At 52.6% G+C, this 27,169-nt stretch overlaps 8 protein-coding genes across 8 annotated transcripts; 3 read left to right on the top strand and 5 right to left on the bottom strand.

Annotated features, from left to right (window-relative positions):
• Window positions 1-1,494: 1,494 nt before the first annotated feature.
• On the top strand, window positions 1,495-3,510 carry BO72DRAFT_113031 (uncharacterized protein). The gene is made up of 4 exons (XM_040938959.1): window positions 1,495-1,695; window positions 1,749-1,951; window positions 2,040-2,147; window positions 2,208-3,510. The coding sequence occupies exons 2-4, from the start codon at window positions 1,751-1,753 to the stop codon at window positions 3,375-3,377; spliced, it is 1,479 nt and encodes a 492-aa protein (XP_040801142.1). The 5' UTR covers window positions 1,495-1,695; window positions 1,749-1,750; the 3' UTR covers window positions 3,378-3,510.
• A 1,893-nt stretch (window positions 3,511-5,403) lies between these two features.
• BO72DRAFT_448200 (40S ribosomal protein eS24) lies at window positions 5,404-6,647 on the bottom strand. Its single transcript, XM_040944734.1, has 3 exons — window positions 6,509-6,647; window positions 5,913-6,160; window positions 5,404-5,844 (listed from the first exon to the last, which is right to left on the bottom strand). Exons 1-3 carry the CDS (start codon window positions 6,583-6,585, stop codon window positions 5,768-5,770), a joined length of 402 nt encoding a protein of 133 aa, XP_040801141.1. The 5' UTR covers window positions 6,586-6,647; the 3' UTR covers window positions 5,404-5,767.
• A 308-nt stretch (window positions 6,648-6,955) lies between these two features.
• Window positions 6,956-8,484, top strand: BO72DRAFT_378446 (protein-lysine N-methyltransferase; the record flags this gene model as incomplete). Its single annotated transcript, XM_040941309.1, has 4 exons — window positions 6,956-7,210; window positions 7,367-8,032; window positions 8,129-8,264; window positions 8,360-8,484. 4 exons carry the CDS (start codon window positions 6,956-6,958, stop codon window positions 8,482-8,484), a joined length of 1,182 nt encoding a protein of 393 aa, XP_040801140.1.
• Window positions 8,485-8,989: 505 nt separating this feature from the next.
• BO72DRAFT_378355 (uncharacterized protein) lies at window positions 8,990-15,633 on the bottom strand (the record flags this gene model as incomplete). The annotated part of the gene is made up of 8 exons (XM_040941305.1): window positions 8,990-11,086; window positions 11,834-11,989; window positions 13,252-13,358; window positions 13,427-13,939; window positions 14,004-14,250; window positions 14,315-14,445; window positions 14,502-14,728; window positions 14,789-15,633. 8 exons carry the CDS (start codon window positions 15,631-15,633, stop codon window positions 8,990-8,992), a joined length of 4,323 nt encoding a protein of 1,440 aa, XP_040801139.1.
• Window positions 15,634-16,936: 1,303 nt separating this feature from the next.
• Window positions 16,937-18,313, bottom strand: BO72DRAFT_112755 (uncharacterized protein). The gene is made up of 2 exons (XM_040938957.1): window positions 17,686-18,313; window positions 16,937-17,622 (listed from the first exon to the last, which is right to left on the bottom strand). The coding sequence occupies exons 1-2, from the start codon at window positions 18,099-18,101 to the stop codon at window positions 17,229-17,231; spliced, it is 810 nt and encodes a 269-aa protein (XP_040801138.1). The 5' UTR covers window positions 18,102-18,313; the 3' UTR covers window positions 16,937-17,228.
• Window positions 18,314-20,494: 2,181 nt separating this feature from the next.
• Window positions 20,495-21,871, bottom strand: BO72DRAFT_448196 (J domain-containing protein). The gene is made up of 3 exons (XM_040944733.1): window positions 21,747-21,871; window positions 21,096-21,623; window positions 20,495-21,031 (listed from the first exon to the last, which is right to left on the bottom strand). Exons 1-3 carry the CDS (start codon window positions 21,789-21,791, stop codon window positions 20,525-20,527), a joined length of 1,080 nt encoding a protein of 359 aa, XP_040801137.1. The 5' UTR covers window positions 21,792-21,871; the 3' UTR covers window positions 20,495-20,524.
• Window positions 21,872-22,102: 231 nt separating this feature from the next.
• On the top strand, window positions 22,103-23,539 carry BO72DRAFT_378197 (DNA-directed RNA polymerase I subunit RPA43; the record flags this gene model as incomplete). Its single annotated transcript, XM_040941299.1, has 2 exons — window positions 22,103-23,398; window positions 23,462-23,539. The coding sequence occupies 2 exons, from the start codon at window positions 22,103-22,105 to the stop codon at window positions 23,537-23,539; spliced, it is 1,374 nt and encodes a 457-aa protein (XP_040801136.1).
• A 635-nt stretch (window positions 23,540-24,174) lies between these two features.
• nfr1 (putative AIF-like mitochondrial oxidoreductase (Nfrl)) lies at window positions 24,175-26,704 on the bottom strand. The gene is made up of 3 exons (XM_040944732.1): window positions 25,805-26,704; window positions 25,560-25,749; window positions 24,175-25,501 (listed from the first exon to the last, which is right to left on the bottom strand). Exons 1-3 carry the CDS (start codon window positions 26,394-26,396, stop codon window positions 24,235-24,237), a joined length of 2,049 nt encoding a protein of 682 aa, XP_040801135.1. The 5' UTR covers window positions 26,397-26,704; the 3' UTR covers window positions 24,175-24,234.
• Window positions 26,705-27,169: the final 465 nt, after the last annotated feature.

The following is a 27,169-nucleotide window of genomic DNA, read 5'->3' as shown; positions in this document are numbered from 1 at the left end:
CCTCGTCGAGTTGCGAGAGTTGGTCACCTTCATCTTATTCGTTCTCAGACTATATTCTTTTTTCTCCCTCCATTTTTTAAAGGCTTTCTTGATCACTTACGGCCAGATTTTGTTATTCTGGTTCACTCAACGCTTTCCCAGCCCTCTAACGAGAGAAAACCAGGGAGTCTTAAGCCTTGCACGATACGTAGACCCAGATCCAGACCTAGGCTGGCGATCTTTGCTTGACTCTACTAATGCTAGTCAACCACTCCATATTACCATGCCAGGATTCCGCTCACCTATTCGGGCTTGGCGGTTGAGCCACATTGGCGCGTTGCTGGAACACAGTCGATCTTCGGACTCAGTCTTTGCTCTGAACTCTCGTCCTAAGGCATAGCAGCCAAGCTTTCCGAGACATCGGTGTAATATCCGCAGATTCATGAGGTACATTTGCGTCGTGCTCTGGATCAGTTGAGTTCTTCTTTTGTTCTTCTTGGCCCCGGGATTCTATCTCTCTCTGCCGAAGCTACTCGTGGACCTAGTCGCTGCCGATCTGACCTAAGCTGAGATAAGTTAACTATATGATGTCAAAAGTACCAGTCAAGACTAGACCGCCAAGAGGAGTTTGTTTGATGCTTGAAAATAGCAGGCGTCAGACCAATGAGCTTTGCATATCAACCATTGTTCAAGCAGAGAGCAAACATCCACACGTTCGTTGCTTCCTTCCGCCTTCCGGTCAATACTGGTAGCTTGGTATTCGCGCTGGAGGCGCTCATGCAAACGTAGGCGGTGGCTGTCCGCTCATCGAGGCTGTCCTGGCCGGTCGCTTCTGACGCAGGGCCCTATCGCTGGCTACAAAATATCATCATTCAAAGACCTGGACCAGTGGTGGAAGCAGCACATGTGGAGTTCACGTTGGCATCTATTTGCTGAGATCGACCCTGGAGATCTCAGTCTGCCCAGCTTGGAGTGGTAGGCTTGACTGTGGTTTTCTATCAGGCCATTTCTACAACTGGTGCAACGTTACTCTGACTTTGTGACACTGAGGTCCCTACAATGCCGGGATATTTTGTCTCTCTGTTCTTCTATCATTGTGTTATGGAGACCAGACCTGAATCTCTGGACACATCACTACTGTTTTCTTTTTGTTCTTGGTTTTTCCCTCTTTCTTTTTATGGTTCTTTCCCCCCCTTTTTAATCCTTTGCCTGAATGAGATGCAGCACGGTTGTTTGCATGGTGCTCTCATTTGTACGCCAGCAGTCAAAGAAACAGGTATCAAACTGAACACCCTCTTTCGAATGAGGAAGTGACCTAATTCCCTTTCTAGTTCTAGGGGCTTCGGTAGGGAAAGACTTTGTTCTCTCTGAAAACTGCCTGCCCGCAGTCGATTTTCTTTTCTCTCGAAATGATGAAATAAAACATCAGGGATAATAAAAACGAAAGAAAGGAAAAAAAAAAAAAAAGAAAAAAGAAAAAAAAACAGGTGAAGGTCCAGGCTCTCATTCAGAATCCATACACACCACTAACACATGGACATAAAACTGGCCTTGCTTCCGGCTACAGCCCTCTCACCCTTCCTGGTTCCTTTTTCAATACTCAGGGGATGGACCGGATGTCTTGATTGCAACAATCCCTGATCTATAGACCTTTTTATGCTGCTTGGTAACCCTCTGAGAGGCTTTTTCCCTTCCGTAAACTTGTCTCGAATACATGTGAGTCTCGGATTCGGGAAACATCATGTTTTCGCCCACGCTGACGGATGAAGTAATGGCTCACTCTATATACTCCCCGGAGGAGGAGGTTGTTGGCTTTGATTCACAATCTAAGCGAGATGCTCTACCGATACCCACGCGCACCAGTCGAGGCGATAGCTACCAGGACATGGTGGATAGAGCTGGGTGTCAGAGTCCCAGTCCCGAGATCGACAGCAAGAGTCGAAACTCGACACGCCGCCGCATTCAGGTAGCGGTAAGTTTGGCTTCCCTTGTTCTTCCTCTTCTTGTCTCAGCCTCCTCCAACACTGTCGAAGGAAAGGTCATGACTTACGAGTTGTCAGTGTAATCGTTGCCGAAAAAGAAAAATCAAATGCAGCGGCGACAACGGTGATGGGCAGGGCTGCTCCAACTGTCGCAGCTCTGGAAATGCCAATTGTCAATTCTTGAGGGTGAGTCCAGAGAGCGTTTACACTTTAGGGAGCAATAGTCAGAGCTTACTCTCAACGCAGGTCAATTCTTCGATGGTGCAGGCGAGAGTGAGCTGGCCATATCCAGTGATGAATGCTACGATGTCCCCTTCTCACCGACATGGGCCGTATGTGCAGTCAATGCCCCCAAAGACGATGGCTACTACGTCAGGGAACCCTTCGACTATGCGCGTGAACCCTTACGCCCGGGCACCCGGCTATGGCTGTGGGTCAGCTGAGTCGCAGCTGCCCGTTGGTCGACAGTCGTTTGGGTGCGTTGACCACGCCGCTCACTACGAGGAGGAACCCGGGATGTACAGCCCTCAAACTTCGGGGTACATGGTCTCTGGGGTACCGCAGACCGTCATGGCGGAGTATTGTGGGCTCACATTGAGTCCCAAAGCGTGGAATCCTAACGTGTACTTTGGCCGGAGCCCTAGCCCAGGCATGTTCGCCGAACACGAGGGCGGGAGTTCCTTGTCTCAACCTCTATATCCCTACATGTTCTCGGGACCTCCAAGTCAAATCACCGATGGCCCCCCGATTGTGCCAACCATGAGCTCTACCTCCGTCGAGGGACAAGGGGTGGATCGGACGCTTCCTGATCCCACGAGTCGAAGTCAGGCTCCACAGTGTCCTGCTGGATTTACACTGACGCCCGAAGTTCTTACGCTCCCCGAGACCGTAGATCATCGAGCCGGGGTAAGTTGGAATTACAAAAGCGCCACCGCCTCTAACAATAATGCTCTTTCCTCAATTCAACGGTTTCCGAACGAAGCCCTAGGCGGCAGTCCCATCTCTCGGACGAGCACGAGTGCGCAAGACATGGTCTTTGGAAGTCCTTTTCTCACGACCATGGGTGCACCTTCTATTCTGACCTCCTCTGCCGGGCTACTTGCTGGCTTGGAGACGGCCACTACGAGCGAAGATTTTCGGGGAAGTGGAGATGGTGGTCAAGCCACGAGAACGCTCGCGCAGAGTCATCTTCCCGGCGCCGGCTCTGACATCTACGTATACAGCAGCAGCGAAAGGAGGGACAAGCACTCTTACAAGACAGATGGGTCAGCATCAGTGCTGATGAACGGGCTGCCCTACACGCGCCCCGGGCCGGGGCTCTATGGGCCACCGATGACTACCACGCCAGTCTGCCGGCCTAATACAGTAATTTATGCACCGCCGATACCACCGCTACACCACCCCAGCGATTTCTAACCCTTCGAAAAAGGGGCCAATGTTGTTGTTCTGGCAGGCAAGCGCAAGTCCGCTGGGAAGTATGAATGAGCGGTAACCGACAGCAAGACTGTTGGTACGTGACACAAGAGCTGAAACAAACGTGATCGGCTCGACTCAACAAATACTGGGTTACCCCCAGTCCCTGTTCATTTGAGGATGGAGGGAGGCGTATCATCTCCTCCCCCTGATTAATTCTAGACATGGAAAGGTAAAATTAATGCTGAGCGTTGGTGGCAGTTCCCCCCATGGTAATCTCAGCAGGCGCAGACAATGCGCTGGCTCTTTGTTACATTATTTTCTCTCTAGAGCGAAAGAAGAAACCCAGAAATGGAAGGGAAAAAAAGGCATGTTACACTAATACTAGGGATTGTGTTGAATTTGTGATTCCCAGGACTTGCTCGCTGTTGTTGTTTTGTGGTTTTTTTTTATTTTTATTTTTTTGCCAGTGATTGGCACGACTGGGGAGGCTCATCCGTTCTATCTTTTGGCTGATTGTCTTTGCTTTGCTTTGCTTTGCTTTGCTTTGTTTTGTTTTTTTTTTCTCTCATGGTTTCAGGGTGGCTACTATCTTGTCTCCTGTAGATGTTGATCCCGCTCAGTTGGGACTTGGTTATTGTAATGCGTTTTTGTTGTTGTTGTTGTTGTTGTTGCTGCTGATATTTCCGAGGACTTGTCCATGCTACCCAGAGAGAGCTTGTGTGAGTGAGTGAGTGAGTGATAGTTTATTTGATAGTTAGCAGCCTGACTGGGGGTTACACTGCTGGTACTAACATACTGTTGGTGACCCCCGACAGCCTTACTTGATACGATATTGTATATACCTACAGAGGTGAAAATCCATGACCACAACCATAGCCATCCATAAACTCTCTCTCCCCAGCTCCCCTTCTTCCTTCTTCCTTCTTCTCTTCCGACCCCACCCGAAAAACCAAAGAGAAAAGAAATAAGAAAAGAAGCCCCCACCCATTGGAGAATAAATCCTTCCCATCATCTCCAAGTGATCTAACCCCGACCTCTCGGATCTCATCCCGCAAGCAAAGCAAGTCACCCAAGGCCCGTGCTTTAACTTTCCCAACAGTGCGACTTCTCTTTCCCTCGCCTTGTGCACCCGGAGGATCTCAGACATGGGGCTAGAAGGACTTAACGGAAGTAAGCAAGTAAAGTAAGTAGGCTGGAAAAAAAAAAGAAACACGATCCTGTAACCTCGCTCCAGCTCGGACCTCTCATACCCTCGTCCAGGGTCTGCCTGTCTGTCTGTCCCTCTTTTGTCTGTTTCTATTGGTTTCTTGGCCCTTCCCAACTCCCCTCCTGGAATGAATGTAACATAATTTGGAGAAAGGTGAATGGGTAATTGGAGCTACCGGGAAAAGAGGAATCTCTATCCGGGGCCCTGTGGGCCCGGGGGACCCGGGGAGCCGGAGTGATACTGTACTGTACTACTTCTGGTCGAGAGGAAAGAAAGCTATGTGCAGTTACGTACTAGTTCACCAGCGGGCAGAGACGGGGAGGAAGGAAAAGAGTTCTGGGAAATAAGGCTCTCCGTGGGAAAGGAAGGTCACTACTTTGGATAAATCGCCCAGGGTTGGAATGAAAACGACGCCGGGTTGGCTGGAAAGTGAAGAAAAGTCAGGGAAGGGAAGAGAAAAGTCATGGACCATGATGCCTCTAGGGGTCTGCGGGCTGGATCAGATCAAATCCACCGGTCGATAAGGATGCGATAAGAATTTTATAGGGTAGTTGAGGTAGTTTAGGGGACACGGAAGGCATGAACTGATAAGAATCTCGGGAGGAGTGTCATAAGAGAGGCAGCAAAAAGGATATCTGGGGTGATAATGCACGAGCTAAGTAAAAGAAAAAATAAAGAAAAGTATTCATTTTATCTCCTTTTTTGGGTATTGGAAAAGAAATCCCACCCATGTTTTAATTTTTCCTCCCCCCCCCCCCCCCCTGGCATACAGAATAAGCTCAAACAGTCTCCAAGTCTGATTTGATTTTTTGAAGTTCCCTGTCATCGAATTCATGGTTTCATATTTGTAGATATGAAGAATTGGCGGTGGCCGCCCATGAGAAATAAGAAAAATTGTAAAACGCCCTCCACACACAACCAGTTCCTTCATATCCACCAAGGGTTTGTTGGCTCAAAGAAGACCGTGGGGATATTCCCGCAAAAAGTGAAATACCCCAGGTCCTCCCAGTCATCAAGCTCAACCCGTGGCCGCCGCGCCGTCCGCCTGGAACTGATAAATCCATCCGACTCCGAGTCCCGAGAGGCGAAGACGCGAGGCCAGCGAGCCACTCTATTTGTTTCCCCCTTCCATATTTTCACCAGTAAACGTAAACGCAGAGAACTCTCAACCGAATCGAGCCGCTTAGTTCTTGTTCTTCTTGGGGCCCTTGACCTTCTCGGTACCGCGGAACTTCTTGGAGCGGTTCTTCCGTTGCTTGCCTGGAGGGGGTGTGAGTACAAACGAAAAGAGACACCAGGCGAATCAAGAGACACAGGGAAAGACGTACGCTGCTGTCTGCTGGGCTTCTCGATCTTGGTGGCAGCACCGATGCGAACCAGACGGTAGTGGGGCTCGAACTTCTTCAGGGCCTCCTGGGAGTCGTAGACGAGAGCGAAACCAGTGCTCTTACCACCACCGTACTGGGTACGGAAACCGAAGACGGAGACCTGGTCCTTGTTGGCCTTGTACAGGTCGGCGAGCTTGTCGCGGAGCTCGTCCTTGGAGACGTTGGCGCGGTTGGGGTGGAGGACATCCCTGTGTGCAGAATATCAGCGTCTGCCGTTGTCATGCAAAAATTCTTTGTCGTATTGCCCGGAGGTGCTCTCGGATGAATTCCCAGTCGAAAATTTTCTTGTCTGTCTTTGCCCTTCACGCATATATACACACTGAATGTGATATTGCCCCCGGGACATGATTTTTTGGGTTCCCAAAGATCTTCCCCCATCACATTGTCGTAACATTCCCTTGTGTTTTCCATCCGGTCGACCTTGGAATCGTCATGTCGTATGTTTCGCCCATCTCTTTCCCCATCTCTTTATCTTGGTATTGTATCCTCCCTCCGAGCATTCCTCCGGGCAATAGCATTCGGGGAAGGCTTCTTACACGACCATCTGCTTGCGAGCAAGCAGGGGGTTGCGGATGAACTTGCGAGTCCGCAGAGTAACGGGAGCGTCGGCCATGGTTGGAAGTTGACAGCGAAGGAATCTGCGTGCGACAGGAAGCAAAAGGGGGGCAGATTAAGGAGGGCGCGGGTTTGTCGAAGTCGCTGTCAAGTCGGGTCGGGGCTTCGAAATGCGGCGTTCGATTCAATTTTGGTCTCGTTGTGCACAAGTTGGCTGTGGGCTCGGCTAGACGACCCTAGTCTTAGTCCGGTTAGTTCCACTGCCCTGGTGAACCATTCCTCATCGGGTCTAGCGCCATTGTGCCTGATAAGGGGCGCTGACTCAGCATCCTCTCCTTATCAACACTGTACTTTCTATACGGAGACTTTACAATCAATCTACTAGAGCAAGTCTCTAACCTCCCACCCACTTAAACCTCATTCTCACCATGTCCTCCCCCTCCTCCCCCTCCCCCCTCGACCGTCTCGTATCCCAATACTACCAACAAGTCGAACTTCCCTCCCTCTCGCTTCCCGACAACGCCACTCTCCTCACCCCCACCACCCAACATGCCCTCTACAACCGCATGTTCAACCATTCCGACCCCGCCCTATGGCCGCTGCCCCCCGCGCATTACCGCATGCGCGTGCTCAAATTGATCATCGCCCGCCTTGAACAATCACTTACCAATCCGGAGGAGGATGTATGAACCCTTTATATCTGTATGATGTGATCTGTTCAGTCCAAGCCATCGCCGAACAATTCATTCCTTCCCCGCTCGTTCCACCCCCGTCCCCCCCTCCCACCAAACTCGGGTCAAATAAACTAACCCACCAATTCTCCTTTCCCCTCTCTTCAGGAAATCATCGACGACCTCCTCGAAACATGGGGCACCTTACTCACACACCCCAAACCCTCCGCCATCGACCAAGCCCAACAACTCACCTACATCAAATACACCGCCCCGCCGCCGCCGCCCCCGCATCCAACCACCAGTCCCCAACCACCGAAACAACAACCCGCGCAACAGCGAACCACCATCACCTCCGAATCCCGCGGCCTGATCCTCTCCGCGGGCACCACCGGCTTCCGCACGTGGGAAGCCGCCCTCCACCTTGGGACCTACCTCGCGACGAACCCCAGCGCCGCCCACGCCTGGATCGCCGGGAAACGGGTGATCGAGCTGGGCGCGGGCACGGGGTTTCTGGGGATGTTCTGCGCGCAACACCTCCAGCCCCGGTCCGTGGTCGTGACTGATCGCGAGATCGCCTTGATCGAGCAGATCCAGGATTGTGCGGGGCGGAATAAGCTGATAAGCGACGGGGACGGCGACAACAACAACAACAACAACACCACCACCACCACCCCGGCTAAACGGTTCGCGGCGGGGATCTGGGAGTGGGGGACTCCATTGGATATTCCCGGGCTAGGTAATGGTCGTGGTGGTTCCTCGGAAGGAGTGGGAGATGGCGCATTGGGTGAAGCGAAGGGTCGTAAGTTTGATGTCGCGTTAGGAGCGGATTTGGTATGTCCTTTTTTTTCGTTTGGGACGTTTCTTCCAGAGAATTCACCATCGCTAGCCACCTGGAACGCAACTGACTCCCGGAAACCTCTTACCTAGATCTACGATGTTGACCTTGTTCCCCTCCTTGTCGCGACCATCCAGGACCTCTTCACCAACTATGGTCTGCAGCAATTCATCATCTCCGCCACTTTACGAAACGAGGATACTTTCCGGACATTTTTGAGAGCTTGTGGTGCGTAGAACTTCCTTTGTCTCCCCCCCCGCTTTCCGTAGTGCACTCAGATGATGCGCTCCTCTGTCCAGTATCAACGACTGATCCTCTTGCAGAAGCTCAAGAGTTCACGGTCGAGCAGATCCCCTTCACATCACCTCCTGAGGCAGAGCAGAAGGGCTTCTATCATTCCACGGCTATCCCAATCCGTATATATCGAATCACAAGACCGACAATTTAACTTGAATTCCTTCTCGGTGAACGAGAAGAGGAATTGACGTCGAGTCCACAGGAATCAAGTATATCACTACCAGCTCGCTTACCGATCTACCCGCTGACTTCGACGTTCGACCTCTTCCTCTACTTAAGGTAAATCAATCATGGTCTCACATTGTTGATAGTAAATCTGTCTTCAAAGGTAGAATCTTGACTTGAGAGTGTGATCTGCGAATAATAGCTGTTTCTATAAAAAGCCAGTGCTGTTCTGTATGTAATAAGTCTAACATCCTGGGTATCATGTCTATCAAATCGGATAAAGAAACGCGCTCGAGCGATGGACAGCAGGCCGAATACTGTTTCGAGAAAGATTGAACGGCCCACAGAAAAAAAAATTGATCAGTCAGAAAACGTGCTGCTGCTCAAAGGCAACTGAGTCATGCTCAAATAGAACGAATCTAAGGAGCGAAGATGAGTTATGTACGAGGCTATGTTCGTTGCTTTGGCGGGGCATTAATTACCGAGCAGGGTCACTCAGCAAGGCTCTCCCTGAGAAGTCCCTCGTCCAAGTTGTCGGCATGTAGGGATACAGGTGCACGAGACATGGGGCGAAATCCCATGATCGGTCCTTTTTGGTTGACTCCCGGGTACCGGAAGGGCAGGCTCGGAGCTGGGCTTGCTCGAGCCTTCATCGAGCTTCTGGTACTATTCCCACTGGAGGAGGGCCTCACTGGGGATGAAGTGTCCTCCTCAATCGAGGACGATTGCATGGTTTCATGCCCCGAGACGGCGGCGGTGCCCCAGCGACCGCGGACCCATCCACCAACCCGGCGGGGCAAAGACAGCTTCCGAGAAGGCGTAGCAGCGCTACTATCCAAGTATTCCTCTTCAGGGACGATTTGTTCGGTTGGCAGCTGTCTGTTCCCGGTCATCGATGCGAGAAGGGCCTGTGGACGCTGGTTTGGCACTAGGACTGGCTCTCGTCCCACCGTCACATTGCTCGTCGAAATGACCGGGGGTGTGGGGAATAAATCCATATTCGACGGAATAATGCGTCGAGGGATGCGGACGGGCATGGTGGTCGAAGGAAGGTCGTTCACATTCTTCCGCGACGGACGTCGACTCGGAGCATGAATGTCCATCCCCGCCACGGAGAAGAGACTCTCGTGGGACGAGCCCCGACGCAAAGAGCGGTAGGGAGAAGAAAATATGTCTGCTATCAAAGGAGACGCCGCTCGCTCCGACTCGGCATACTGCGTCGACTCTATCTCTTCCGGAATCACGGCTTCCACGACCCCTCTGTGTGGCGATTCAGCACCCAGATTACGTTGGGTGAGATAGTCGTATCTCAGCTCATCATCATTGGGATGGGTCGGATGGTCAGTCTCATCCCGTCGCAAAGATGCATCGGAGTGACACTTTCTGCGACGGCTTGTCAATGGAGAGGAAAAGACGGTACTGTCTGGGCTAGTTGGCTGGGAGAAGTCGCAGCCGCGTTCCGCGCGGTCGAAGATCGAGGGCGGTTGGTAAGCGGACTGTGGCGAGCTGGCCACCGAGTCCGTCATTGGAGTTTGCAATGACCACCGATGAGACGCCGCTGGAGGGATAGAAACAGATGTCTGGGACAATATAGTTGATGTGGAGGAGGTAGATGACTGCGAGCGGTGATTGGGCTTGCGTGTTCCCGAGGCCGAATTAAGCACCGCCGCATTTCCCAAAGATCGTCTTTTCTTACTGCCCCGACGAAACAGCGAACCCCGATCCTTTTTGGCGCCAACAGGGATAGCGGGTGGATGATAATGGTGGTGAATATGGTATTCCTGCGACACGCGACGTGACTCTTGCGCTTCCAGTTCCTGGCTCAAAGTTGTTGACGGCCGAGGTTCCTGCCCGTCGGACGCAGCTAGGGGCTGATGAAACAAAATCTGATCCCGCAGCTTTTGCACCTCCTGGTTCGAGCTTTCGAGCATGTCCCGCAGCTCCATGATTCCTATCTGTAGGTTGGCATTATCCTGTAAGATGTCGCGTACGAAGTGGGAAACCACGTTGGCGCCCGCGCGATTGCGTCCCAGCTCCTGCGCAGCAGCCGCACCTTTTAATCGACCAGCCGCGCCATCGAGTTCGCGCTCCACGGTTCGTCGGCGCTCCATCCGTTGGATCAATTCCGCATGACGCTCTCGTTCTTCCCGGGCCTCCTTTTCAATGCGGTCAACTTGATCATGCAGATCACGGAGAGTGCATTCCGCCTGCTTCCAGCGTTGGACGGCCGACTTGGATTCCTCCTTCGCGGACTGGAGACTCTCTTGTAGTCGACTCTGCTCCAACTCCATGTGTGCGAGCTGGGCTTCGAGATCCGCCGCGCGCGCTGCCGACATGGTCAATTTGCGCAGCTCAGTCTCGGTGTTTTCCAGTCGCGATGTCAATGATTTGGCGTGTAGGTCAGAATCGGCGACGGCCTTGTTAAGACCCTCTAATTGCTCCAGCAAGTCGCGATTCTCCTCAATGATGCGGGCGTTCTCGGCTTGAACCTCGCGCTTCTCCCGTTCGAGAGTTTCAATGCTGAGCAGGAGACGCTGGCGGTCCTGTTCCGCCTCCGCCATGTAAGATTCATGACGGTGGAGTAAAGCCTGCAGAGCAAAGGTTAGCGATGAGGAGCCCATACTCGTGGCCGCCAATGCGGCCTTGTCTGAGGCGACAGCCATGACGAACAAAAAAGCATTGAGAGAGAATGGGAGACTTGAGACTGGAAGACGCCATGAGAGAGTTGGGGAATGTTGTGACAGGCCAGGTGGTAGGCCTGCCTCAGTCGTCCGGTCTTGTCTCGTGAGTCTTCAGACCTCTTGGCACTCGATCGCCCAAAAGAGAACAGTTATTCAATCCGAGATAGTCAAATTCCAATAAAAGGACAAGCAAGATAAGCAAACGATGTAAATAACGCCCCTCCATCAGCGAAGGGGGCCAAGGACATGAGGTGAGTAATCAGGCATGTGAGTGTACAGAGAAAGTATGTGAGAGGGATGAGAAGTATATAGGCCGACCATCGAAAGCAAGCAAGTGAGTGGGCAAAGCCATTTGACAGGCCACCAGTCAGACAGCCTCATGTCTGGCTAAGTTCTGTACGACTTCATCGTCTCTAGGCTAAGAATCAGGCAGGGCAAGGTGCATCGATAGTGACCGTGGGAAATTTAGTGGCTGAAGGAACAGACCTCTGCTGCCAACAATGATGCTGCCTGACGTATTGGCCGAAAGGCCGAACCAACAAGAAGCCGGGGAAAAAAACAAATCTGCAGATAAACAAACAGGCAACTCGAAGGCAGAATGCACTAAACGGGAAAAGTAAGGAAAATCGGAGAACGCTGCCAGCAGACACGTACCTGGCCTAGTTTAGCAGCAGTTGCAAGATCCTTTTCCAGCCCCTCAAGAGCCAGATGATTATGGAGCAAGAATGCACAATCATTCCGGCCACAGCAGCATTGAAGATCCGTGGTCGAGACGTGGGCAGAGGCTGGGTGGGCGGGAATGCTGGGAAGCTGACCAGTAGTGGACGAATCCATGGCTGGGGGGAGGGGGAGGAGGAGCGGGAGCAGTTGCAGCAGTTGCAGACGCAGCCGTAGCAGTATCGCAGCTAAAGAATGGAGAAAGGGAGGGAGGGGGTAACAGTTGAGCTGGCACCCCTGGAACGACGTGATGAAGTGGCCCGGAGGCCCCCGAGCCTCGACGATTGTCCAAGCTCCGGTCGTAGATAGATGAAACAAGAATAGATCGAGATGGATACAGATCGCGCGAGAGGGTCTGTCTGTCTCTCTGTCTGTCTGCGTGTCTGTCCGTCTCTGTTTCCGTCTCACAGACTCCACCAGACCATGGTAGATTCTCTGCTTCTTGCTTAAATCTCCCCAAAAGTTCGAGAAAGATCAAGCTAGAACTTGTCAATTGATCGATTGAAGCATGAATCGGTGGCTCAGAGGGAGAAGAAAGGAATGTGGCAAGGACCAAGAGAAATGAAGGGGAATGATACCAATCATGGATGCAATCATTATGATTATGGGTGGATGGTCGGTGGATGGAGAAACGGAGCTGAAAGCCGTTCGAGGCGGAGACCCGCGGCGCCGATTGATGATTGGCTCTGAGAGGGGCGGTTGGGCGGTGAAAATCAACCGGGTCTGAGGGAGGCGGTAACGATACCTAGTACCTACCTAGTAGTAAGTAGTAAGGTACTATGTAATTACCTTAGTAACTTATTTACTATTAATCCATTGAAGACTTCTCAAGTGAGCTCATGGAAGGCAGCATCACCTGCTCGCAGCACGCAATTCAGTAAGCATCTTTCAAGGACTTATAAACCACAAACCATGGAATGTATGTATGTATATTATGGTGCTACTAACGGAGTAGCCAAACACCGCGTACTACTAACCTTGAACCCATTGACGGACGGCCCCACTAGAGCCGAGACTAAATTCCTGCCCCGAATGAGATGAGCGAGGTACTATGAGGTAGGTAGTAGTATGTACCTAGTACCTGTACCTTGTCGCCCAACCTACCAACCCCCCCTTGACTGCTGCTGCATGAAAGCGCTGCTGGATCTTGGCCTGTGAAGCTGGGACAAAAACGAGAAAAAGAGAAAAGAAAAAAAAAAAAAAAGAAAAAGTCCCCATGACTTCGGCGCTCTGGGAAATCTTTCATCAAAGATACCAGTCTTTCGTATGTTAGATAGAATAATCACAGCAGATTCAGACATGTCCTCATACACCTTTCGTCCCATCCTCCATTAAAGCAAGAAGTCATGGCGAACATTAATGAACGCCCCAGCGCCGCCTTCCTCGCTAATCTCATTCACCAGCACCTCCGTCTGTTGGTACAGGCGCTCCAGCGCCGCCGACGATGACTTGCCGAGGGACACTGTTTCGAGTTATTAGCCACCGCGTAACCCAATGCAGCCACCCATCCATGATCCCCGGTCTGCTTACCTAAAATGGCCGAGTTTAATTCTTCTGCCACGGCTATGCGGTTGGCCGAGTCTAGATAGTGCCCATGCACCGACTGGCGCGCGTCCTGATAGGCCACCAAGGAGAAGATGTCTTCCAACATCTTCCGGTCCCCGCCCCGTTCATCGGGTGGATAGTCGATGAACAGCTGTTGTCCATACTGTACAGCTTCGGTTAGCAGCTCCTTTGACTTGGCTGCCGTCTCGGAGTCTTCAATCTCCATCCCCTCGACTTCCCATCCGTCCCCGTCGTGCACTTGGTCATCTAATTCCATTTCCTGGTCAAACACCGCGCTGTCCAACAAGCCATTCGTCGATCGTCCCCGCTTCGACGCCGTTGCTGATAGCTCACTGCACCGCCGCATCATTTCCAGAAATTTGCGACATCTCAATTTGAAATGAATATGGGGGTAGGTCTGTAACACATTGGCGTAATATGCATTGGTGTACTTAAGCGCCTTGTCAATATCTCCGTCGAGGATCGCGGCTCGGATCTCTGGAGAAAGATCACAGAGTCAGTGCACTATAGATACCGCAGGTGAGCACAAGGAGAGTCATACTCTGTCGATTAACTGCTTCCACATCCTCCTCGACTTCATACTTCTGTAGCGAAGTGGGTCGGCCGTTCTCTAACGCCGTCGACTCCGCCGCCACCTCTTCGGCAAACGCGCGGGCCGTTTCCACGTAGCCGTCATGGGCAAGGAATTGCGCCACTAATTCTTGGAGTAAGGTATTCTCATCCAATGGCGGCTGGAGATTGGCGGTGCTGGTCAGGGCAATCTCCGAATAGACCAGAGACTTCTCTTTCTGTGGTAGAAGTATGTCAGCAAAGGCGAACGGCAGAAGAAGGGCCGCAGGGACCAAGCAATACCTTGACCATGTCATCGATGTCGAACATAAAGGGCTGCTGGCCGAAATTTGCGATGATATGCACCGGCGGTTGCTTCTTCATTCCCACCGATGGATAGACTTTGAGGTCTCGTAACTCCCGAAACGCGTTCCCTGTGTACTACTTAGTCCTCCTTCGGTCGGTTGGGCTGCGAAGTGCCACGACCTACCTAAGAAAACGCCGTTCTTGGTGAAAAAGGCACAGCCGGTTGAAAAGTTCACCCCGCATCCCACCGTATCATTTGCTCCGAAAGTTGGACCGTATTGGCGACCTTGTCCTTGGCTTTCGCCAAAGAAGGACTTGCCGTCATCCCCATGATAGGCCCAGGATTCTTGTTCCCAGCCCGGCAACCTTTCCATCGACGCTTTCTTGCTTGAGAATCCAATGCCGATCATCCTAATATTGTCAGCCGGACCCCACACGAACCCTCAGTCAGCACTTTCAATCAGCACATACCCTTCTTTAGGTTTGGATAGAACGGTGATCTCAAAGTAGTAGATCCCGCATTGCGGAGGCATGGGGTTATCCGCGCGAACGGCCGCCGCCTCATGATCATGCTTATTGACTGGGCCCGTGTACCGAACCTCGAAGCCGCCGTTCGTCAGCTCCAATCCCGAGTATTTATCCGCCGCATTCCACCCGGAGGGTAAGGGGAGTAAATGGTCATCGTCGTTGGGAGTCTCTCGTTCGACAATATCATAGGTCATGCCTCGATGGGAAGGGGTGATCCGGGGCAAGCTAGCCTGACTCGACGAGGTTGATGGGGGGATCGACGTGGCGGAGGGCACGTTGGCATCTCGATGGGCGGCGAGTTTGGCCCGACGGGCGGCTTCAAGGCGGGAGACATAGCGGGAGTTGCGGAGATAAGAGGGGGTGAAGGAGGGAACGGTGTCGGTAAAGCTGCCCGGCTGGTGGGCGAAAGGATCGTGAAGAGGAAAGCTGGCGTATTTACGGGAGTGAGGAGGCAGAGTCTCACCGGGAGACGACCGCCAGGGCGAGTTCATGATATCAGCATCCACGGCGGCGGATAGCCTGGACAGGCGGCTGTCGGCGGCGGTCAAAGGCGGGGGTGGATATGCGAGGTTCAGATGAGAAAACGAGGAGCTGCTGGTGGAGGAGAGAGCGGCAGTACCGGACAGAACGGATGCGTAGGACGAACGACGTGGGATAGAGGAAATACTCGGAGGATGAGTGTATGGGGTGGTGGTGGTGGTTGTAGTAGTAACGTTAGTAGTTGTAGTAGTCGAGAGAGGAGGAGCTCGAGGAGCTCCACCGGAAGGGGGAAACGATGCGTCAGTCATTATTCCTGTTCAGTAACTGACTACTAGTTAATTTAGTGGTGGGTGGGGGGTGGGAAGGAAACACCAAAAGCCCCCAACTGGTCAATACACGTCCATACTGTAATCTTGTATACATAAAGTCAAAAGCATTGACTGACTCGGGTTTCAGAGTCACTCACAGAAGTATGTCCCGCACGTTGCTCCATTCGCTGACTCCACAATGTGCTCTCTATGTTCTCTGTGTAAATTTGACCTTGCCTTTTTTTTCCCCTCCTGTTCTTTTGTTCTATAATCTCTTTTCTTGTTCGTCCGGCGGTCCACCTGATTGGACTGAAGGTTGTCCGTAACCGGCGGATTGTGGAGAATTACCACCCGTAGACTGAGTTGGAGAAGTTCGACGTACAGATTGAGAGAGCACAAAATACTCGGAGGGTTTCAAAGGAACCGAGTGAGGAGAAACGAGGAATCCTCGCTTGCTCACACCTGATCAGGGCCCAAGTTCAGCTGAGCTAGACCGCGATAAGAGTTTGTCCACATAGCCCGTACAGGAAAGAAATTGGTAGAGAGGAAGAAGAGGATGAAGGGGGATCCGAGGATCAGGGGGAAAGCGGTCATGTCGAAGCTCGCGTGACGAGAGAGACAGAGACCGAAGGACCGAGAGAGAAGGAGGGAGGGAGGGAGGGGAAGGGAACACATTCGAAGTATGACAGGGGATGATGGCCTGACCAAGACACACATACTGCGGGGAAACAGAAGTGCAATCCCGGGGCAGCATGTCCATGACATCTGACAGGAACCAGCCAAGTGGAAGGCAAGAAAGGAAAAGAATGCTTTGCCCTTGCATGTCTACCTACCAACACAATGCTCCTGATGACTGGATGTTGCAGACCGTGTGTGTATTTCCAGCCCGAAGGGAAGTACAGTACATGTTCATCTACATATAGTTGCCATTCTAGTAGTCACTTCCCAAACCGTGATGCCATCGCACCCTCTACACATCTGTCCCCTTCCACACTAACAGCTGGCATCTGAATACCAATCACAACAGACCCAATGTATATCTTTACAGAATCAAATACTCGGTAAAACAATTAATGCCGATGGATAGCGAAGCCGATTTTCATTCATGAGATGATGTTCATGACAAACAGAAACCCAGCCGATAGATCATCCTGATCACCCAGATTGATGAACTAGTATCCATATACCGTGCAAATGTACATGCTTCCAACTGCTGCAATAAGTAGCTCATCCATGCCCTGCACGGGGGATCGTTCCCGTACCCGATAATTCTAGTGTTACATAACAAAGAAGGAAACAAAGAGCAAGAAACCGAGGAAACATTAAATCAGAAGAATCACTCGAGGCAGTGATAAATAACCATCATGTGTGGCAGTTCACCGAGGTGACCTGGCCGAGATTGTTCCAACGCCAACCCAGCAACAAAGGCAGCAAACAAAAAAGAGGTAGTACCGAATAACGGTCACGTACCCCATCAAAAGCGATGGGGGCTGAATCGGTATATGGGAGTCAACATGAAAGAGAAAGTGACAAAGGTAAATAATATACAAGAAAGAAAAAGCATTAAGTAGGTGTGAGAATGCGATATGAGGCGACTAGGCAGTCATAGCAATGGCAGGAGCCGGCGAGGAGGCGTCAGGGATATTCGAAGGCAATGGGGTGATATCTCCATCACCCATGTTGCTCTTTTCGCTGGGCACGCCGCTGGCACTTTGGTTGGCCTTGCTGTCACTGTCGCCCGTTTCGAGTGCCATCTCTTTGGCCTCGCCATTCTCCTCGGGCTTGGGGGGTTTGGGAGCGCGCCAGGTTGGCAGAGCCCATTGGATGCCTGTGAAGCTTTTCAGCTGCAAGGGCTTGCGCTCCCATTTCCGACACGGAGCACCGGTACGGTCCAGCGCCCGTAGACCGGCATTGATTGCGCCGAGATTGGCCTTGGGGCCGAGCTTATGATTGGCAGCCAACTTGGCATGGTCGACAGTCCCGTCGTCACTGTACGGCCAGCAGTGTTAGTGAGACATGCACATTGAGAGAATAGGAGCAACAAGCACATACAGTCTAGGCTTCTTCTTAGGACCGGGCTTGCCTCTCGGCCTCGGGTAAGTCTCACCCGTTTGGCCTAGGCCCCGTTTGCTCCCCGGCTTAGGGCCCGGCACGCCCTTGCGACGGGGAGTGTCGGCAGCGGAGGTGCCCGCAGCAGGCGTAGATGCTGCATCGGAGGCATTGTCCACGGAGGAGGGCGGGGGGGGTAGTTCCGCCGATGAGGAAGCCGGGGACGATGGCTCCTTGATCTTGACCGGGGACTCGGCTGGGGTGTCGATGTGCTTCTTGTTCTTCGACTCCTTGCTCTCGGGGGGTGGTGTCGCAAATTGACTTAGTAGATCGGGTGACAATTTGAGTACGACCATCTTCTTCGAGCTTCCAGACCGGCTGGAGCGACCGTTCGTGGCAACGGTTGTGGTGGTGGCCATAGTAGCGCTGGCCGCCGGTATCTTGGTGGTCGAATAGGTCCGGGGAGTGGAGGTGATTTCAGAAGGGAGTGTTCGTCCCTTCAGAGAGGAGAGTGGGTGAGGAGGCTACCCGAACGGTGGTGGAGAGAGGAAAGAAACCGAGGCGAGGTTCGTCTTGAGGCTGAGTGGCGACGAGGAGTTTAAGACCCAAATGATCGGACGAAGAAGGTTTGTTAGGAAGGGGAAGGGGGTGAATGAGGAATTCAACGGTGATCGTGACGTGGGTGACGGAGAGTAAGGTTGGGTTGGTGGTGGTGGAGAGAAGGACGTTGGCGTGGATCGGGTCAAACACGGCGGCGAGATTGGGTCAAGGCGAGGCGAGAGTCTGGCAGGGCTGATCGAGACAGGCAGGGTGAGGCCGCGGTGACATAGTCTGGTGGTGAGGCCTAGAATAGTGGTGATGGCGGTGGTGGGTGGTGTTGATCGTGGATATAGTATGGGAAGAGAGGGAGGAAGGGGGGAGAGGAAAGAAAGAAAGGAAGGACGGGGGAGGGATGAAAGGGAATGGGGATGTCGAGGCGCCGTGTGGTAGTTTCATTGCGGTGGTGGTTGGTTGGGTGGATGTTGTGTGTTGCTCGTCTAGGGAACGAGTTTTCTGGTGCGGTCAGTGAGAGAGAAGCTCGAAGGGATGAGGTCTTCATACGCCTCGTTACCGCGGATCCCCTAATCGGATGGGACCCAGGAATGGACTGGGACGGTACGGAAACCACCACAATACACAGACTATACGGAGGACGCATATATAAGGTATGTACTTTTCCTTTCATACTATGTATTGTATGTAGTAGTTCATCGTACTAACTTACTTACTGTATGTAGAGTCTGTGAGTATCTACTAGAGATAGCTGAATTGGTGAGGTTGAGCTGATCAATGAGTTGAATTCAAATAACTACTTTGTTAGAGTGTTAGTTATTTAGTCAGTCTCTTCCCCCTTCCAGGATCTTCCGGGGGCAGAAGTGGTGCAGTGGTGGTATTCTACTTCCGAGTCCGGTACTTTGCGTTGCTGTGCTTTGCGGTGCTTGCTTCTTCGGCTTCTCTTTCCTCTCTATTCATGTCAAGTGATTGATTATCCTCTGGTTGGGAATCAATTCGGCCTTTCCACAGAAAACCACTCTATCCCATTCATCCCATCATCCTATTCCTCCCAATTCCACATTTATACCCAGAAACAAATGGGATGGTTATAGAATAATAGTCGTCTTGGTCTTGTCTTGTCTCGTCTCGTCTCGTCTCGTCTGGTCTGGTCTGGTCCCCGTCTCTTATCCCAAATTAAAATCCACCCCTTCTTTTAGTTCTTACTCCAACCATGTCTTGTCTCTTTCGCCCTTCAACTATCGTAGGGGAAAATATGGATCGTCCGTCCCGCCTCGGCCGCGTTAGACTTTTGTGCACTCCCTCCCAGCTTGCGTCGAACGGGTCTGGTTACGAATAAGATCCTGCTTGTGATCGTCAAGAAGCAAGCAGCAGCAGCAGCAAGCAGTAGCAGCAACATCATGACCCAATTCTGGGATTACCTGTTGCCTATCCACACACATCCGTGACATACGTGCTCTAACCATCTTCTTTCCTCTCTCTTTCTTACTTTCTCTCTCGCTCTCATCACACACCCACACATCCTGCACGTAGTACGTACTAATTGCTCTCTGTGATCACGCCTGATCAACCGCCGAGGCAACGCCGGAACGGACACCGAGACTACTACCGGTAGTCATCGAACCCTCCCCCATGCAAGTGATGCGTGAGAGGAGAGGCAGCCCAGAAATACCTCATCCCAACCAAGAAAAAAATATGACGGGAAAAAAAAAAAACTCTTCTTCTTCCACCATCATCCATTACCATTACCGATCGGCTTGCCACTTCCGGAATGTCATCACATCTCCCCTCCCCTCCCCATCTCTAGTGTTCTAGTATTCGTAACTAATCCCCGTGTCCACTCTGATCCTCTCAACACGAAATCCAACCACCATGATGAGGATGAGACAATGGATGGGTAAATTAATCCCCGCCTGACGGTTGGATTTGAGTATACGAAGCTGAACCCCATTGACGCTTATCTAACCACCTTCCGCTTATTCCCCCCAATTCATGGTTGATGAATTCTCGTGCATTTGTAGTAGTTTGCTTCTCTTGGCCTGGTTGGAATTCGATGGGGGCCGAACCTCAACCCGGATTCGATGGACAATGGCAACTGCAGTGGTCCAGATGCGTTCCATCCCCAATCAATTCCCCTCCCGATCGCGTACGACAGGATTGCCACGAAATAGTGAGAACTCTTGTGATGTTCGTACAATCAGACGCGCTTTATAATAGTTACAACTCAACGTGGTCCGTGACTTACGAAGAGCATTAGGTTATAGATTCGCAACCCTCACATATACAAAATTCAATCTGCCTTCCCCTGCTTCTCCCGCTGGATCACCTCCGCCACAGCCTGCTGCACCCCCGGACTGGCTCTGACGCTACTCAGCACCAAGCCTTCCTTCATTCCCTTGCGCAGCGTGGCCACGCCCTCACGATCACCCTTAAACGGTGCGAATCCCAGCTGCAGTAGCTGAGTCGCTTCGCCGTCAGTGGCCCGGGACAACTGCAGCAGCTGTCCCAACTGCTGCATGGTCTTTGGATGCAATTGCTCCCCCGCGCTGGACGAAGCACGTCGGCCGATCTCCGGGGGGGTGACCTGCGAGATGAAGATATGCAACGTCACCGAGGCCCGTTGGGCCAGCGTCAGGATCTGGAACGGCAGCAGATAGAACCCGGAGTTCTTCGAGGAGACGCCGAATAGTCCCTGCACGGCATCCGGGAGGTAGGATGCGGGAAAGAACAACGCCTTGGGATGTGTGATGAGTGCCAACTCGAGGATCATTAGAGCTGCAAAGGTAAAAAAGCGCCACTGGACGGGGGGGTTTGTCAGTACGAGGGTGTTTCAAAGACGAGGTATTTCAGGGGAAACCCACATAGCGCCCCCATTCTGACCACCAGGTGAAGTGCAAAATCATGATGGTCACCAGACCGCCGATGTACTGCGGGACCGATCGCTGCAACCCAGCAAACATGAATTCCTGCATCGTCTTCTTCTCTCCCCATTCGAGCATGCTCGGTCCGAACCGATCGTAAGCAAAGCGTCGAACTGGATCCAACAACGTGTCTTGCGCCAGCTTCAGATAGACGAAATAGCCGTCGGAGCGCAGCCCGTCGCCCGCTCCGATCTTGTCCGGATGGTGCTGGGCAGCCAGCCGGCGGAAGCGCGACTTGATTGTTCGTTCGTCGGCCAGGGGCGAGACCCCAAGAGCCTTGTAGAAATCGCCTGCGATTTGCACCCGGTGGAAGGTCTCGTAAAGCGTATAGAGAAGGTAGCTGGTCACGACCAGGATAAAGATGCGACGGCGATGCCGAGCGTATCGAGGGGTGCCGGGCTGGGGCCGAGGTTCACCAGCGCGAATGGTAAGTCCATAGTAGACACTCTGGGCGATCGATGTGGCATACTGTCAAGGTGATCTGTCAGCGATACCTGGCATTATCGGTGCCGTGCGCGTGCTGTATAGCACTCCCCGATTGACGGGACACCTGGCGGGACGCAGTGTCGCGGGGAAACTTGGAGGACTCACATTTGGAAGGACCGCCCATCCCATATAAGACAGAAGCGACGCCATGAGAGAAAAGCCACCAAGATTCCACTGACTGACAGACAAAACTCGCTTATTCCTCCATCTAATGTCAGCTACAGCCACATGTGAATCGATGTTTACTGGGGAAATACGGAAGTAATCCATTCCCCTTGTCTTCCAGCGCTTATCTCTCACCGCCCCACCCACCGCCCGACATCATTCTCCCCGAACAGGAAAAACGGAGAGGGAAGGAAAAAAAAAAAGGTAAAAAAAAAAGTTTCTCGACATCGTAAAGTCCGTCCTCCGCACTCCCCAGATTACGACGCAGCGCATCCATTGCGCTTTCAACAGTCACAATGGCCATCGACGCGATGGAGATCGACTCACAAGTTGCCTCCCCGGCAGCGAATCGCTCGCCGGAGAAGGAGCGCAAACGCAAGCACAAGGACACTTCATCCCCCTCGAAGAAGAAGCGCAAGCACACGGTCACCGACGAAAAAGCGACCCCGATGCCCATACGCGAGAAGAAAAGCAGCAGCAGCAGCAGCAGCAGCAAGAAGTCAACAACCAAGAGTCAAAAGAAGTCCACGATCACTACGCCTGCCGAAGGTTCCCCCTACACCCTCACCACCGCAACCCTCTACCTCCCGCTATCGCCCATCTCCATCTCTCCGACTCACGCGCAGGCCTCACTGATGGCGGAGCACCTGTCCCCGCTGCTCCTGACCTACTACCCGCCGCTCGAGGGTATCGTGCTGGCCTACTCCAACGTGACGATCTCCAGCACGCCGCCCAACAGCCCGGAGTCCGCCGCGGTGGGCGCGGCCACCGAAGACCACCCGCAACCCCTCACCCTGGCGCGCACCGCCGGCGAATACGGAGTCCTCTACGTCTACCTCACGGCGACCTTCCTGGTCTTCCGCCCGCAGCGTGGTCAGCTCCTGGAGGGGTGGGTCAACGTACAGTCGGAGGGGTTCCTGGGCGCGATCGCCCTGAACCTCTTCTCCGTGGGTATCGAACGGAAACGCCTCCCCTCCAACTGGAAGTGGATTCCTCCAGGCGACGAACACGAGGACGAATCCACCACCACCACAACCGCGAAGAACACCCCCAACGACGAAACCAACCCATCCACCACCAACTCAGACGACTCCGACTCGGACACCTCGGAAGCCGATCCCAAGCCCCAATTCGACCCGGAACTCGAACACTTCAGCCCCGTCACCCTCGCCTCCGACGCCAACCCGCTCAACCCCTCCAACTCGAACCCGGACATCTCCACCACCAACGACCTCAACAATATCAACGAAGACGACGATGACGGGGCAGAGGGCTACTTCCAGTCGGTGTCGGGCCACCGCGTGCGTGGCACGATCAAGTTCCGGGTGGTCGACATCGACGTGATCCCGGGCTCGGAACGGGACCGGGGGTTCATCAGCATCGAGGGCACGATACTCAGTCCCGAGGAGGAAGCGCGGGTGCTGGAGGACGAGCGGAACGGGATCCCCTCCACCGGGCTGGGCGGTAGTGTCATGGGCACCCCGCGCCGCCAGGCGAGCGTCGACGCGCCGCCCTCGGTCTCGTTCACCGTCCCGCTCAGCGCCGCTCCCGCGGATCGGGTGGATGAGCTCCGGGACGACGACGTCGTCGTCGTCGACGATGATGCCAAAAAGGCCGAAGATACTGCTGCTACACCCACAAAAACCAAGCCCAAGAAGGAGAAGAAGAGCAAGTCCTCCTCCTCCGTTAAAAAGGAAAAGAAGGAGAAGAAGGAGAAGAAGTCCAAGGACTAGGTGACTTCACTCAATGATTGTCATCCCGTTTGCTTCCCCTTTGCATGTGTGTGTGTGTGTGAGTGAGTGTATCCAACGAGGGGCTGCAGCATAATTCGTGGTAGAAAAAAAAACGAAGGAGTCGAATCCGAGCTCAGCGCCATATGCAAGCGCACCGCTTCCCTTTGGCTCCCAACGGGCCAGAGATGGAATCATGTTAATATTGTGGTCTGTTTTTTTTTCTGTTTGCTTTCTCTGTTCACGTTATACATTTCATCTGCTTGCCTTGATGCTCACCTTTGCTGTATCTCTTGCCCGGCGTTAGATGGATGAATCAAAATTACGTTTTTTTCTGATCAGTTTGGAATCAATCGCTTGCTGCGGATCGTGTGTTGGTGGTAGGTGACTCGAGGAACGGTGTAGGGCTCAAAGCCCGTCGGTGGATTTTCTTAGTCGTCCAGTAGATTTCAGGTTTGAAATCCCTTCGGTATAGCCAAAATCGCATGGACAAATGGGGCCTCTGGTTGTATGAGAATGCCCCCCATGCGCTCTACATTGATATATATCTTCGACAGTACTAGTTCTCCGGCTTAACCAGAGTTGCAGGGGTTCCAGCATATCTCAAAGATCGCCATTACTCAAGCCTCCTATAAATTGTCTCCTTGTACAAGAGCTGGTATTATTAGACTATTGACTATGAGTACTAAATTCAATCTTTAAATTCTCACTGAAGAAGGAACATCGACAGCCAAGACGTCCGCCCCACCCTGGATCTGCGACTTGGTCGGCATATTCTTCCGCCGCATCAATTCCGCACACTTGACCATGATCGGATCCATGCCCATCGTCGCCACGGCCACTACCGTCTCTCCCTTGGTGTAGTAGGCCGCGAATTTCCCGTTCTCCGGCTCTCCCTGCAGGATCAAATCGTTCCACCCGTTCACTGTGCTACCGCAGTACCGCAACTGAGCGCCCAGAGCACTCCAGAAGATCGGAATGAATGCCTTAGGCTTCAGGGACTGCAGTGACCCAGCTTTCAGGCTGTGAACGATGGCACGGGCTACGCCACGACCGGCGTTCTGAGCTACATTCCAGTGCTCGATCCGGGTGTAGCTGCCATTCTCCTGGTCAGCACCGGGTCCGTGGTATGGGTAGGTGGCGATATCGCCAATGGCAAAGACGTCGTTGTTCAGTCCCTTGACGGCGAAGTGCTCGTCCGTCTTGATAGATCCATCCTTCTCGAGAGTGATCGCTGGGTTGTCATTGAGGAAGTCGGTCGCGGGACGCACGCCAACACCGAGGATCACCAGATCGGCTTGCAGCTCGGTGCCATCATCGAGATGAACCGCCCCAACCTTGCTAGAGTCAGAGCTCGAGGGTGTCGCTTTAGAGACGCCCGCGTCCAGCTTGAACTTAACACCTGCTTTCTCCAGATTCTTTTGGAATATGCGGCCAACCTGTTCACCCATAACCCGCTCCATGGGGGCTTTCTCCATCCCGACGATGGTGACTTCGTTTTCTTTCGCGAGGCAGTTGCCCACCTCCATACCAATGAAAGAGCTGCCGATGACGACAACCTTTTTGTTCTTCTGCTCGCCCAGCGCCTGGTGAATAGCCTGCACATCGGGAATAGTGCGAAGCACGAAGATGTTACCCAGATCCTTGAATCCTTCCAAGGGAAGCGTGCGCGGCACGCCTCCCGTAGCCAGGACTAGTTTGGTGTAAGGGTACGACTTGCCCGACTTGGTGGAAACTGTCTTCTTTGCGAAGTCGACACCAGTCACGTCATCGTGGGCAAATTCAATGGAGGCCTCCTTGTACCACTCCTCGGGTCGCCACTGAATCTTCTCGGGGTCCGCGATCAACGCCTTGGACAGCTTGGTCCGATCAATAATGAGATTGGGTTCCCGACTGATCACAGTCACGGCACCAGTATACTTCAGTTCACGGATCGCCTGGACCACACCGAAAGTACCACTTCCACTGTTGCTCGCACCCTGCATTAGTATCCGTCTTTGTACTCGCATCGGAGATCACATACCCGCCAACGACGACCAGCCTCTCCGAGTCAGATGATTTACACTTCATTGCAGGATCCCGCTGAGCAGCCTTGATGTCGGACTCCTCTGCGTTGATGTAAACTCCACCATTCTGTTCAAAGACCTCGAATTTCTTGAGGGCATTCGGGGCCGGAGCATCCTCGACATCACCAGTGACGACATTGAAGCAGGCTATGAGTGAGGATTAATGACGAGAGTCCAGACACTGGGGGCCAAACGAGCTTACCTCCGTGCCAGGGGCAAGTGATGCGGCCCTCCGGGGCCACCACACCGAGTTTCAAGGGTGCACCGTAATGGGTACATTTGGGGGTCATAGCATGAACCTGGCCATCATGACGAACCAGGAGCACCTTGCCCTCCTCAATGCCTTCGACCTCACATTCAACCTTGTCCAGTTCCTTGACATCCGCGAAGGACGAGACGTTCTTGAGCTTATATTGCTTGACCATCTTGGCGGGTCTAGTGGTTGAGAATGAGCGAACAAGCGGAGCGGTCAAAGGAGAAGAAGAGGAGCACAGGTGGGAATTAGCTGGAATATTGCGGGCAGAGGCTGGAGAAGAATGAGCACAGCAGTGGCAGCGACAGGAAGTGATGTTACGGTAACCGCAGCGACAGAGTGTTGTAGGACGGTGAGAAGAAGATGAAGATGAAGAAGAAGAAGAAGAAGAAGAAGAAGGGGAAGATAAGATCGTCAAATAACGGCGATGAGCAGGAGCAGCAGTGGATGGAAGTTGAGCTAGATTCGTATGGCGGAGGATGGAGAAGGAGGAAGAGGAGGTGATGGTGGGAGAACGAGCCACAAGGAGGGGAAGACGCATTGGGTGATGATGATTGATTAATTGGAGGGGGAGGGGAAGGGGAAGTAAATTAAGTTAGTTGTCAACTGACTTGAACATTTATAGTACTATAATGTTTAGAGTAAAAAAAGCAGGTTGATGCAGCATTGATGTATTTGTGACTTGCTTGTATTCTATCGAGATGATAATGTTATTCGACCAGGTCCAGCTCGGATGATGGCGGAAGAATGATGAAATTGAAGCCCGGTCAACAAGAAATTCAACTTCCGTCAGAAAAAAGAATCCGACGGATGAAGCTGAGGAAGGAAGGAACGATCAAGGCGGATGGCCTGCACTCCATCCATGCAGTGCCCAGTGCAGTGCCAGTGAGTGCCAGTGCACGATCCATCGTGCTTTCCCTATTGGGAATCCCAGCTCGATGACGTCGCCAGCCATGCCCCACTCCTCCGCCAATCAGCTCCTAGACGTTGTCAGACTTCGGAGCTTCCCCACAGTCGCGTTGCCTGAGCGAGTGCCTGAGTGCCTCGACTGTAGGGTTACCTCATACACTCGAGCTTGTGCCAAACATTCGTCTTGAGAAGAAGGACCAAGCATTAGAATATGTATCACACTGGTGTATTTATGTAGGTAGGTAGGTAGGTAGGTAGGTAGGTAGGTAGGTAGGTAGGTATGTATATATGTATGTATGTATGTACATATTTTAAGGGAAAGTATGGGAAAAAAAAACCAATCATGACGCCCATTATTCTACTCTTTCATTCCATTGTCATTCAAGCATGAATGCACCACCCTCT

This window comes from Aspergillus fijiensis (assembly GCF_003184825.1).
Source record: "Aspergillus fijiensis CBS 313.89 unplaced genomic scaffold BO72scaffold_24, whole genome shotgun sequence".
Classification (NCBI taxonomy): domain Eukaryota; kingdom Fungi; phylum Ascomycota; class Eurotiomycetes; order Eurotiales; family Aspergillaceae; genus Aspergillus; species Aspergillus fijiensis.
This window is presented reverse-complemented; position numbering and strand designations above follow the sequence as displayed.